At 59.9% G+C, this 12,405-nt stretch overlaps 3 protein-coding genes across 3 annotated transcripts; 2 read left to right on the top strand and 1 right to left on the bottom strand.

Moving 5' to 3' along the window:
- Positions 1-1,580: 1,580 nt before the first annotated feature.
- Positions 1,581-4,979, bottom strand: BKCO1_200038 (camp-dependent protein kinase; the record flags this gene model as incomplete). The annotated part of the gene is made up of 3 exons (XM_020272539.1): positions 1,581-3,018; positions 3,073-4,416; positions 4,582-4,979. The coding sequence occupies 3 exons, from the start codon at positions 4,977-4,979 to the stop codon at positions 1,581-1,583; spliced, it is 3,180 nt and encodes a 1,059-aa protein (XP_020134715.1).
- A 1,029-nt stretch (positions 4,980-6,008) lies between these two features.
- On the top strand, positions 6,009-7,744 carry BKCO1_200039 (nuclear localization protein npl6; the record flags this gene model as incomplete). Its single annotated transcript, XM_020272540.1, has 2 exons — positions 6,009-7,129; positions 7,186-7,744. The coding sequence occupies 2 exons, from the start codon at positions 6,009-6,011 to the stop codon at positions 7,742-7,744; spliced, it is 1,680 nt and encodes a 559-aa protein (XP_020134714.1).
- A 1,172-nt stretch (positions 7,745-8,916) lies between these two features.
- Positions 8,917-11,981, top strand: BKCO1_200040 (g-protein coupled g-protein-coupled; the record flags this gene model as incomplete). The annotated part of the gene is made up of 4 exons (XM_020272542.1): positions 8,917-8,968; positions 9,135-9,524; positions 9,713-10,401; positions 10,482-11,981. The coding sequence occupies 4 exons, from the start codon at positions 8,917-8,919 to the stop codon at positions 11,979-11,981; spliced, it is 2,631 nt and encodes an 876-aa protein (XP_020134813.1).
- Between the last annotated feature and the right edge of the window lie 424 nt (positions 11,982-12,405).

Raw genomic sequence — 12,405 nt, forward strand, 5'->3', positions numbered from 1 at the left:
CCAGCCACGCATCTCTCTTCGTCCGAGGTTGATGACTAAGCGCCACAGCCGCTGCCAACATCGATCAGCGGCCGATTTAGCTCGACGTGCTAGCACCGCCGTCAGGCCGCACGCTAGCACGCCGGCCTTGCTGGCGCGTGGCTGCTGCTCTGCCGGCGGGTGGCCGCATCCTTCTCGAAGGCCAGACTGAAAGGAAAAAAAAGAAAAAAATCCCGGCGAAGGAGCCAGCCGTCCGGCCGGCCGTCGTGTTCCGCTGCATGACAAACGAACGAACGAACGGCGCGGCGGCGGACTCGGCACTACTAACTAAAACCACGCCGCCGGCAGCCAGCGTGCCAGCCCCAGCAGAGAGAGAGAGTGCCGCCCGAAGAAAAGAAAGAAAGAGGAAAAAACCCTGAGCCCCGCCCCGTTCTTTTCTTCCTTAATAAGAACGCGCTCCCGAAAACCAGAAACGAGGCTAGTAGGTAGCCATCGACCACCCATGTCATCGCCCGCAAGTCCCGCAAACTTAAGCCCGCAAACGCTGTGACGCCCAATCAGGGCCCCGGCCCGCCCTCGAAGGACCCCGAAAAACCCCTCCCTTCCCCCGTAGTAGTCACCGCGTCCGAAATTTTCACCCACCACTACTACGTACTACCACACTAGCACTACCACCTACTGACACAGGGAACCCGCTCTACATCATCCTGCACGAAATTTGTGGAAATCACATCACAGGGGCCTAATTTTGACGTTGCCAACCGGTAATCTGCTGCTTCCGAACCCGAATCATGTTGTTGTTCATCTGTGTGTGCGTTGCCCGTGGGCTTGCTAATGCCTTTGTCCGCGTCCCCCCCCCCAACTACGAATGATGTATGTACACGATGTGTCCCTCGACGCTGTCCCTTTGTTTTCTTCTTGTCGTAAAAGCAAAAAGAAAGAACGCAAAAAAAAAAGGATACACTAGACCAAAAACTTCGGCGAACCATACGACAGAAAAACATGCTATGATGCTCCGTCCCATGCATGCAAACGACGCGTGAAAGTGAAAGTGAAAGATAAAAATAATCGGGACTGCGAGGGGCCGACGCGTAAGTGAAAGAAGACGAAAAGAAAGCAATTAACTCCAGCATGCTCCCAAGAGCCATGAGATTGCGCACACAACCCGAGAGTGTACATGCGCCTGCCCAGCAATGGCGCACCGGCGGCTCCCGGACACTTGCGGTGAAGGACGACCAGCGTGCAGACGTGTCTATTAGTTGCAGCCGGCCCGACCTCGCTGTGAGCATTTGCGATCCCCCTCCCAGCCCGCACTCGCTGAAGATAAACGAGCGCCAGGGCATCGCAAAAGGCCAGAAGCCACCCGTCAAGCGAGTGCTCGTGCTGTCATTTCCTCGAGTATCCCCGTGTCCACGTCGAAACAACTTTTAAAAAGTGACCCAAACCCCGTGAGACCCGACATGTCGACAATCAATAACGCTCGTCGCGCCCGCGACGCCATGAGCTTCAACGGGCCAAACTGCGCACCAAGTTCGCTCCGATTTCACCCGGCTTGACATGATCGGCACGGCTAGCGTGCCTTGCGTACCGCCAGATCAGCATCAAACCTCGAACCCGGCGCCGTTGTGGTTGTTGAAGATGGAATCATCGTGCTCGCCGCTCGGCACCACGCCGCTCATGCGTTCCGTCCGTGTCGGCGGGTTCGCCTTCTCCCATTCAGGGTCCCGCAGTTGCTCGTCTTCCTCCATCTCGAACTCGCGACCGCCAAAGTGCTCGTCCATGTGGTTGTCGTCCACGAACGTGAACCCCTTGAAGTTGGCCTGCATCGTGGGCGAAAGAGGCGTCGACGCAGGATTCATTCCCGCAGCAAGCGCCGCAGCCCGTGCGTTCAGCGACGTTGCCTGGTTCAGCGCATTCGTGAATTCGGGGTCAAAGTTGGACGTGTCCAGCTCCGACTTCAACTTCGGCTTGAACGGTGGGACAAGGTTCTTCTTGGCCAGGGCATCCCAGTCAATGTCTCCGAAGAAGGGGTGCGCCTTAAGTTCCTCGGCGTCGCGGTTGGCGCCGAGACGGTGCTTGGGGTTCCGGTTGAGCAGGCCCTTGACAAAGTTCCGGCCCTCGGTGCTCAGCGCATCGCGAGGGAAACGCACCTTGCCGAAAGCGATGTTCTTGTACATTTGTTGGGTGTCCTCGGCATAGAAGGGGCTCCAGCCGCAGCACATCTCAAACACGAGAACACCGAGCGACCAGAAGTCGACCATCTTCGTGTAGCCATGCTCGTCCAGCAGGACTTCGGGTGCCAGATACTCGGTCGTACCGCAGAAGGTGTTGGTCGTGTCGTTCTCCGTCAGGTTGGCCTTCGACAAGCCGAAATCGCAGAGCGCGATGTGTCCATTGGCGTCGAGGAGAATGTTCTCCGGCTTGAGATCTCTGTAGACGATGTCGTGCTCGTGGAGATGCTGCAGCGCCAGGATGAGCTCGGCAATGTAGAACTTGGCGCGTGCTTCGTTGAAACGCCCTTCCTTTTGCAAGTGCCAGAAAAGCTCGCCGCCAGACATGTAGTCGGTGACAAGGTAGAGATCCGTCGGTGTTTGGAAAGAAAACTTCAATCCGACAATGAAAGCCGAATCGGCCATGGCCGTGCGGACCAAGATGTTGCGCTCGCCAAGCGTGTGTGCGACCTCCTTCTTCTGCACGATCACCTTCTTCGATAGGACCTTCATGGCGTAGATCCGGCCAGTATCTTTCTTGCGGACCTGGAAGACTTGACCGAAAGTACCCTTTCCGATAAGCTTCAAAATCTGGAAATCCTCCGGGCCATAGTGCTTCTTCTCGACCTTCTGGAAGTTGACCCGCAGGTGAATCTCTCCGGTCACAAAGTCCTGCTCGCCTTCCCGAGGTTCCAGGTGGAACCAGGCGTCAAGAGGCTTCTCGTACTCGACCAGGTTGGGGCAGAAACGAACGTGACCCAAAAAGGCCTCATTGTTCGATTTGTCGTAGACGGAAACGTCAATCTCAGCGTGGTCGCCGACGACGTCACTACCAAAGACATTAGTGGAATTTCAGTGGGGGATGAGCGGAGCCGGCGCTTACAAAACGGCATTGTGGTCCCACTTGGGATCGCTGATCTCATTACGGTCCCTGGCCTCCTGAGGGTTCCATCCGTGGTTGCTGCTTTGCCTGCTCCTCATTGGAATCGCCATGGCTCTCCCGGAGTCGCTGTCGGTGCGCATCATGGCCATCGGTCCTTTCGGCGGCTCCTCTCCCTTCTTGGGGCCGTCTGAAATGTCCTCGGCCCATTGGAACTGGCAGACCACATAGGGATCGGTGCTGGGTCGCAAACCGCGACCTTCGGTGATGACGACAGAGAGCTTGCCCTTGGGCGCGATGACACCGGTGTTGGAGCCTCCAGTCGAACCGCTGCTACGGGCAGACTGCGGAGCAGGAGGTGGTTGGGGGTTTGAGGTAACCTTTCCTTCCTGAGACTGAGTCCTTGGCGTTTGCGGCGGAGTATTCTGAGCACGCGCCACGTTTTCAGTTAGCGTCTTGCCCTCCTCATTCGGCGATGACTCTGCAGAACACCGGGAAGCGGAGGGGGTTGCAACGTCAGAGTGAGAAAGGGTGGTCGGCGGGTTGCTGGGGACAGTGCTCGAAGGAGTCGAGAAGTGTGCAGCAGGAACAGCAGTCGTGGTGGTGACGCTAGACACGGGGTTGGAGATCGCAGAAGTCTGCCTTCGTGGGGTAGACGCTGAAGAGCCATCGTTCCTGTCCTCGGCAGACTGTGACAGCGAAGGGGAAGAAGGGCCGCTCGTGGACGTGCTATTCTCGCCCTTGCTCACTCTGTGCAGGGAAGATGCAGAAGAGGCTGGAGGCGTGGGGTAAGAGAAAGAGGCATCGCTCTGCGGCGCTGATAAGCGCTCATGCGGCAGCAACGGGGGAGAGTCTTCCTCGCCGCCCGAGTGCTTGCTCGGCGAGCTCGGCGCAGTGGGCAGGGCGGCAGCGCCCACTGGCGGCTCGGGAGCAGGCCCTCTCTCCGCACCTTCATCGCGTTGCGCACCGCTGCTATCTGAGGGCTCTTGGGGCTCTGAGGGCTGGGCAGAGGCAGAGGGGCCGGACAGCGACGTGCGGGGACGGAAGACCGAGGGAATCGAGGGGAGAGAGGAACGAACCTGGCCAAAATAGCTGAGGATGCCGGGCTGTCGCTTGTCCGTCGGGTCCGGACGTGGTGTTTCGATGCCCGGGGGCGTGGAGTTGTTGGAGCCGATGTGGTCGTGATCGTCATCGCCGACTCTGCTGGAGGCAACCAGGCGGTTAGCGAAGCGCATTGCGAGGAGCGGCATGCGGAAAGCAGAGAGCGCGGGAGGCTGGCGCGGAGAGCGTTGCTGAGCGTTGCTGGGCGTTGCTGAGCGTGATCTCGCGGTGACGGCGACGCGCAGTCTATTTCAAGAAAACCGCGTGTAACGCTATTGGCGGGCGAGAGCTGTCGAAAATCGAACGACCCTCGTCCTCTGCCGCCGCCAGCTCGGCCCGATCGGTGCTGGTGCGAAGGGCTGGCAAGCGAGCGGCCCAAGAGCAGCGCCCGGCTTGGGGTGTGCGACTCACCTCTGCATCATGGCCTGGCGCAGCAGGTCGGTGGCCGCGCTGGGAGCATGGTCGTGCGTCGCCATGGTGGTCCAATGCCGCGGCGGGCGAGGGCGGAGGGCTGGGGGCGCTGGGGGTGGTGCTGCTGCTGGGTCCGGCGAGATGGCGTCGTCGATCGACAGCGTCGGTACAGCGCTCAGCGACTTGGAGCTCTGCAGATGGCGACCCGGGCGGCGGTGGGGGAAGGCACTCAGTCGTCGGGATAGCGGGCGTGGTAGGCGAAGTGGAAGGTTTTCTGCGCTCGCTGCTGATGCTTGTGCGGCCGGACGCTCATTTGCAGTGTGCGGCGGGTGGGAGGGCGGTTTCGAGGAAAACGCGGGCGGCGTCGAGGCTTTGAGAGGTACTAATGACAGCGTCATCCTCCTCGCGTGGCCCAGGAGGCGCCAGTGCGCAGCAAATGTCCGGCCGAGAGAAAACGACCGATGCCTTGTCCCAAAGCCTATTGGGCGCTAGGTCAGAGGGCCTCCGTCGGTGGGGCTGATGAAGGCAGCCTGGCGAGGGCAAGTGCGCGCCGTGCTCTCCACCAAAGCGATAAACCCAGGAGCGCGAGACGTAAGAACTCGGCGCCTGAACCACCACCCTCCACCGTTTAATGCAGGGTGAGGCCCACCCATTACACCGCCAGACCGCTTCCCCTGGCGTGCATCCGGCGCCGCCCCCAGTGACTTCACGCGCCACCCGCACACCCGCTTCGGGCGGCCATGCCAGTGTGCAGCAGACGGTCGCAACTCGCAACCACCGCCGTGGGCTGCGCTGACCGGCGCTGACATCGTCACGGCGCGCAAATCAAGGAGCGCTGCTGTCACGCCATGAATTGTTGCACAGCTACGGCGATCGTCAAGCATCGCTCGTCCTCGTACAATCGCCTGCAGCTAGCCCAGCCGCGCACCAGCCTGCACATCCGCCAGCCAGCCAGCCTGCCTGCCTGCCCGCTGCGCCGCCAGACTCGCATTACGCCGCCGCGCCCGCAGCCAGCTGCTCCGGGCGGCTGCAGAAGCACCCGCAGAGCTTCCCGCCCGCGACTCGGCCTGCGTGTTTGTCGAGCAGCTCTCCTGCAGGATGCGTGCAGCCTCTGGCCGGCCTATGACGCAGTGCAAATCCACAAACATGTGATTCCTGGGATTGCGACTCAGGCATCGTGAACCGCCCTGGTGGCGCTTGCCGGTGGCGGCGCGTCCGAGCCCCGACCCAGCATCGGATAAGATAAGATCCACCGCCCGCATCCGGCCTAGCGCATCGCGCGTGTGGCCCGCCCGGCTGCGGCTGCGAGTTGCTGGCCGGCCGCGTCTTAAGCTTGACCAGCATCGCGCGCGCGAGCAGGAGAACGCACTCCATCGCGAGCACCCGCGCCCCGTCCCTCGCCCGCAAGTCCAGTCTCGCACGCTGCAATGCCTCCTCGGCGGTCGCGCGCAGCCGCCGCTGCCTCAACTCCCATCAGTGCGCCCGACGCCACAGTCCTTCATCTTTTCACCCAACTGACCGTGCCCCCAGGAACGCCCACGCCCGCTGTCGCCGAGTCGGATCCAGACGCACAGGAGTCGCAGGACGAGACCCCCGCCGAGCAGGACGCGGATGATGATGTTGCCACGCCCGCGCAGGACCTCGATGACGAGGTCGAGGCTGAGGCTGAGGCCGAGCCCGATCCTCCCTCAGAACGCTCATCGCCCGTGGTCCAGCAGTTTCCGCGCAAACGCCGCCTGGGACGCCCGCCGAAGAACCGCCCGCCAGACTGGGACAATGCTGACTCCAACAATGACAACGACTCGCAAAGAGGCACTCCGGCCAAACGCCGCCGCGGCCGCCCATCCACAGGCGGCTTCAGAGGACGACCCAGAGGAGGCCCGTCTCATGTGACGCGTGTCCCCATTGACAAAGAGGGGAATCTCATGGACGTTGTTGACGATGAGGTTGCACTGCCCGAGGATCCTGAGGGAGAGCAGAAGGTCGACAAGATGGGCAACTTGAAGGGTGGCAGAGACTACCGCGTGCGCGTCTTCACCATCACTGGTCGCGGGGACAAACTATACATGCTGTCCACTGAGCCGGCGAGATGCTGCGGCTTCAGGGACAGTTATCTGTTTTTCACCAAGCATATGCAGCTGTACAAGATCATCGTCAACGAGGATGAGAAGCGCGACCTGATCGACCGCGAGATCATCCCGCACTCGTACAAAGGCCGTGCAATCGGTGTGGTCACTGCCCGCTCGGTGTTCAGAGAGTTTGGAGCACGAATCATCATTGGCGGAAGGCGAGTCATAGATGACTACTATGTGAAGGCAGCGCGGGAGAAAGGCCATATTGAGGGTGAAGTCGCGGATCCCAACGACAGACTGCCCCCTCCTGGCGAACCGTACAACAAAAATCAGTATGTCGCCTGGCATGGTGCTAGTGCGGTCTACCATACGGGCGGCCCAAGCGTCCCGATGCCCAATGGCAAAGTCGTCCCAGGAAAGCGAAGGATCAATATCACGTCTGCCAACTGGCAGTTTGAACACGCACGGGCTGCGAGGTAAGACCGCCTTACGCCTTTGTTTTGGGCTGAAACCCAACGCTAACAACGCGTAGCCGCTTCAATTCGGCCCTTGTGGCTGCTCGGCGCACTAACGTCGAGGGCGTATACGACCCACATACGAACCAGCTGCACTACCCAAAGATTATGCAGCCAACTCACGCCCGCTGGGAAGAGCTTGAGGTCGCAGGTGGCGAAGACGACACATCACTTACGCAGCCACCACTTGTGAATGGTACTTCAGGTCTCACCAATGGCACTTACACCAACGGTGCCACTAACGGGACTGTGATTGCGAAACGGTCCGGCAAGACTGCTTTCGAGCCGGTCCCTGGCGTCATTGCACGCAATTTCCTCATTGTCGACACCTATTTCGAGTCTGCACCAATCACTGGAGCTGGCGTGCCGGGTCCCGACGGTGACTTTTACGACGTAGGCGTGAACGGACTTCCAAATGTCAACGATGAGATTCTTGCAGAGTTGCCTCCCGAATGCCGGAAGGCACTGGATGAAGCGAAAGAGAAGGAGCAAGAATGGAAGAGTAGGTGGCACGGCGAGACTGCCGATGGCTGCAGGAAAGAACTCAAGATTGGCTTCACTGGCGTGCCGGTCTGATCATGTCACGATGCTGCAAGCTTCGCATTTTTAGGGATCGAGTGTTTGGGTGCGGACGGATTCAATACGGCGTTCTGATACCTTCTGGGCGACGGGGAAAGCAAAACGTCCTTTCCTTTTCTGCTAATGATTAACGGGCATTCAATATTCCCATATCGACGAGTGGTGTACTATATTCAAGCTTTCTGGTTTGCTATCGTGGGGAGGACAATGGGAGAAGAAGATCCCCATCAGGAAGTTTGTCATTGATGATGCTTGAACGAGTTACATCAATACATTTTGCTGATAGACTCGTTAGGCATGTGAAGCCGAAGACAGAGAACTGTTCTTACCACATCTTCTAAGATCGTGCGATTCCATCTTTACAAAAGTGTTAAAATGAGCAAAAGGCATTATTGTTGATGAATGTGGAGCCATCTGCACAAAGCCAAGAAAGGGCATTGCTCAAAGAATCAGTCAAGGGACATGGTGTACCTCCCTCTATGCCAGTCACGCTACGTGCTTGGCCCTATTATTGAATCCCGAACCATGCCAACATAACATCCTTGCTCTTCGTACCTTGACCGGACATGCACGTTCATGATTACCAAGCTAGATCTATCGCCAGAACAACAGCCACCTCCTCACAGCCTTGAAAACCGCGCTCCATCTCACTGGGCCCGTCTTTAGAATCCAGCCAAGGAGCCACAACTTACCAGAGTTTCCCAATTGCCCAACTTCCCGCGGCCTAGCTAGTCACGCATCGCACGTCAAGAGCGGGTGTCCTTCCTCACAGATCAGGCATTCCGCGTGCCGAAAAAAAAAATGCATGGCAGCTGGGGTGGACTTGGCAAAAGACATGGCATCGAACACCTTCGTGGACAAAGGAGCGAGAAGAAGAAGAAGCACTGCATTCGGCAGACAAAGATGCAACGACACTCACAAAGGTCACCATCATGTTTAACGGTCACTAACTGACCTTTTCGCCCCCCCACTCTCCTTCTTCCAGCATATGCAACAGCTCAATATTTGAAGTCCCTTAACGGCGGGAAAGAAAGACTGAGAGGGCTAGAGGGAGAGAGAGAGAGAGAGAGAGCGCGCGCGCGCAGGCAGAGGACAAAACAAACGGTCGTAGTTGCTCCAGCTAAAGGAGCAGCACCCACTGGTTTATAATGGCTTTACCCAACTACACGATGTGCCCGCCACCATTCATTTCCGACGCGGACTTCATGGGAGGAGGAGGATGTAGGTGTTGCCAATCCTCTTGAATCATTTCCACTCTACCACCAGCATCGTAAAAAAAAAAAAAAAGAGGGAGAAGGACGAAGACATATACGAGACCCGCACACCCAAAGAAAGCAAAAAAAAAAAAAAGGAAACTGACCGAGATCTTTTCACTCCCCACCCGCAGACATCGAAGGCCGATTCTGCGGCATCAACCCGAGCGCGCCCCGAGGCCAACGATGCTGCCTGCCGTGCCCGGTGCAAGACTGGGTGTACCCGGCCGACTACGTGCGCACGCTCAAGGTGGCCAACTACGTGGGCATCGGCTCCGTCGCGCTGTGCGGCGTGCTGCTGGCGTCCTTCCTCGCGCTGCCGCCCGAGCGCAGCAGCCGGCACTACCTCAACATCGGCGTCACGCTCGCCATCACCTTCTTCTCCGTGCCCTTCGTCGTCCCGCTCGCGACCGAGCCGGCCATGTGCCACGACCGCATCACGCCCAACGGGCAGGGGTCCGACGCGTCGTGCGCCTGGACCGGCGCGCTGCTGCTGCTCGGCGCCATGGGGTCCGCGCTGTGGAGTGAGTGGTATATGCATGTGCATATACATACATACATGCATACAAAGCAGATCCCTTACCTTCTTCGCATCGCTTCGTCAATTACGCCCCCTCCTCTCCAATACAATCTGCTGCTATTCATGTCTCCAACCCCTCCCCCACGTGCGTACGTCTGCAGGTCCACTAACGAGGAGATATATCCACACCAGTCCTTTTCCGCGCCCTCTGGCTCCACCTGCGCGTCTGCTGGGAGATCGAGCCGGGGCGCCCCTTCATGGGGCTCTGCATCGTGGCCGGCATCGTCGTCCCCGTCGCCTTCACCGCCGCCAGCATGACCGTGACGGGCGTCTCGTACCGCACCGGCCTCGTCTGCCTGCCCAACCACCACAAGGCCATCGTCACCTTCTGGGCGTGGCAAGTCGGCTTCGCGGGCGCCGCGCTGCTGGCCCAAGGCATCACGACGGGATACTGCCAGTGGGTGTTCCTGCGAGTGTTGGTTCGGGGGAAGAGGAAGGGAGGAACAACAGGCGGTGGCCGTGAGCCAATGACGCCGGCAAGCGGTGGTTCTGAGCGCTCAAACTTCGCGAGCGACGGATCGGGGCCGTCGGCGGAGCGGCCGCGGAAGACGTGGCGGCAGGTCAGGCGGATTTTGCAGCTGCAATGGCGCCACATAGCATTGACCATCGTGATGGCGGTCGAGTCGCTGTTCTACATCATCGTCTTCGTGGCGCAAGACACGCGATTTGGCGAAGTGGCGGCCAACGTCAACGAGCCGGAAGCGAAAACGTGGAGCGCGTGTTTGGTGTTGTCGGGTGGGAATAGGGAGGAGTGTCTGAAATATGCGGGAAAGTTGGCCATCTCGCAGGATTTGGTGCTGGGGTCGCTACTTCTGGGATCGGTGAGTACTCTTGCGGCCATCATCCTTCATCATACCCAACCAAGTCACGGCGTGAACCCACACTAACCTACCTCTCCCAGCTCATCGGCACTCAGAACTTCTTCCTCCTAGCCAAACCAAGCATCCTCATCGGATGGTGGGAGCTGCTCTGCCACCCCTTCAAGCGTCTCCCTCTGTTTGACCGACGGCGCGGCTCCGATCTTCCTTTGACCTCTCTCAAGCCAGAAAGGCATTCCTCTGCTCCCGGCACTGCCAAACTTAGCACTACCGGCGCTCAAGACCACGCCGTCAATGGCACCACACCCCTCATAACGACAGCCAGCACATCCGGCCCCTCCAGACAGTCCACTCTTTTCGGCTACCGCCGTCCGCGCTCCCGCTCTTCCCGCCGCTCCTCATCCACCTCCTCCTCGAGCAGCTTCCATGGCGCCACCGTCGACATGCCTCCGGTCACGGTACGGAACCCGTACGAACTCTTCCTCCCCTCCGAACGCGCCGCCTCGGTCAAGGACCCGGTCGAGCGCGCCCGTTTGGCCCGTGTTGGCGACATAGTTGACCTGCATAATCTCTACGCCACCGACGTCCGTGAGGACAGAGCAGCCTTCAACGCCGCGAGGCCTTCAACGCCGCCGCCCCCACCGCTACCACTCAATGTCGTCAAGTCTCCTCCAAGCAAACCACCAACGACCACAGCGACGACGACGAGAGGAGGCCGCAACAGCAGCAGTCCAAGTCCACGAACAACCGCCATCCACCTTCCCATGGCCACCTCGGCCGCCTCGCTCTCCCTTCCCTCCCCCTCCCCCACTCCCTCCTCTTCCTCCTCCACCACCTCCCACGCCATTCCCACAGCAGCAGCAGCAGCAACAGGTCGAGAAAGCCCCACACCCACCCATCCAGCCCCCCTCCAAGCCCGCGCATCACCATCACCATCCTCGTCCTCGTTAGCACCACCACCACCTCCCCCTCCCCCTCCCCCCACCCTCCCCACCCGCAGCGCAACCATCCACCACACCTCCTCCTCACCCACCCCCACCCCGCCCCAGCCTAATTCATCCCAGCACACCCCCCAGCACCTCCGCCCCAGCCGCAGCATCGACAACATGATGGCCAACGGCCGACACGTCGTCGGCCTTCCGTCCTGGGCCGCGCTCGGTGGCGGGGGCAGAGGTGGTAATGGTGGCAATGGTTCGTCGGCATCGACGGTGGCGGACCTGCGTGGGGCGATGAGGGGCGGGTTGGCGATGCATCCGGTGGGGGCGGCGGCGGCGGCGGACGAGTTTGTTGGTGGTGGTGGTGGTGGTGGTGGTGGTGGGGGAGGAGGAGGAAGCGGCGGCGGCAGGGGAGACGAGGCTGCTGCTGGGATGGGCGCCGGTGCTGATCGGGCGGTCGGTGGGACGAGCGGCGGTGAATATGCGGAGAGGAGGGGGGGCGGCTTTTCGGGTGGTGGTGGGAGCGGAGGGGCAGCAGGAGGGGGAGAGGCGAGAGGAGGAGGAGGAGGAGGAGGGAGAGGAGGTGTCGTGACGTTGGCGGAGATGTTGGATCAAGGACCTCCACCTGCACCTAACGGTGCTGGGTAGGGTGGTGGTGGGGGAGGGAGGGATGCCGACGACGAAGGAGACATGGTGAGTTGGAAATGGTCAGCTCCGCGTGTCTATCGTCGTCCGCTCGTGAGACTCGTGTTGGATGGAACACATGAGAGCGAGAATGGGAAGGTGTGGAGAGGAGAAGGAGCAAGCGTGTGGAGAGAGTGGTTGATGCGTGCGGGGAAAGAGTACGTACCCACCAGTGTCCGCTCATACCTTCCGTTCTTGGACGAGACCGGGAAACAGCAGCAGGCGCTCAATTTTTTTTCCATTTGCTGGTAGAGACATCATCGAATGCAATCGCAAGCTTCCTTCCCCTTCTCCTGAAAACGTCAACCGCGCTGGTCTTCGTCAAGACAGCGCTCGACGCTGCATCTTGGCATCATACAAGCCGCCATGCATGGTGGTCGTCCGCGCA

Source organism: Diplodia corticola, assembly GCF_001883845.1.
Source record: "Diplodia corticola strain CBS 112549 chromosome Unknown scaffold2, whole genome shotgun sequence".
NCBI lineage: Eukaryota > Fungi > Ascomycota > Dothideomycetes > Botryosphaeriales > Botryosphaeriaceae > Diplodia > Diplodia corticola.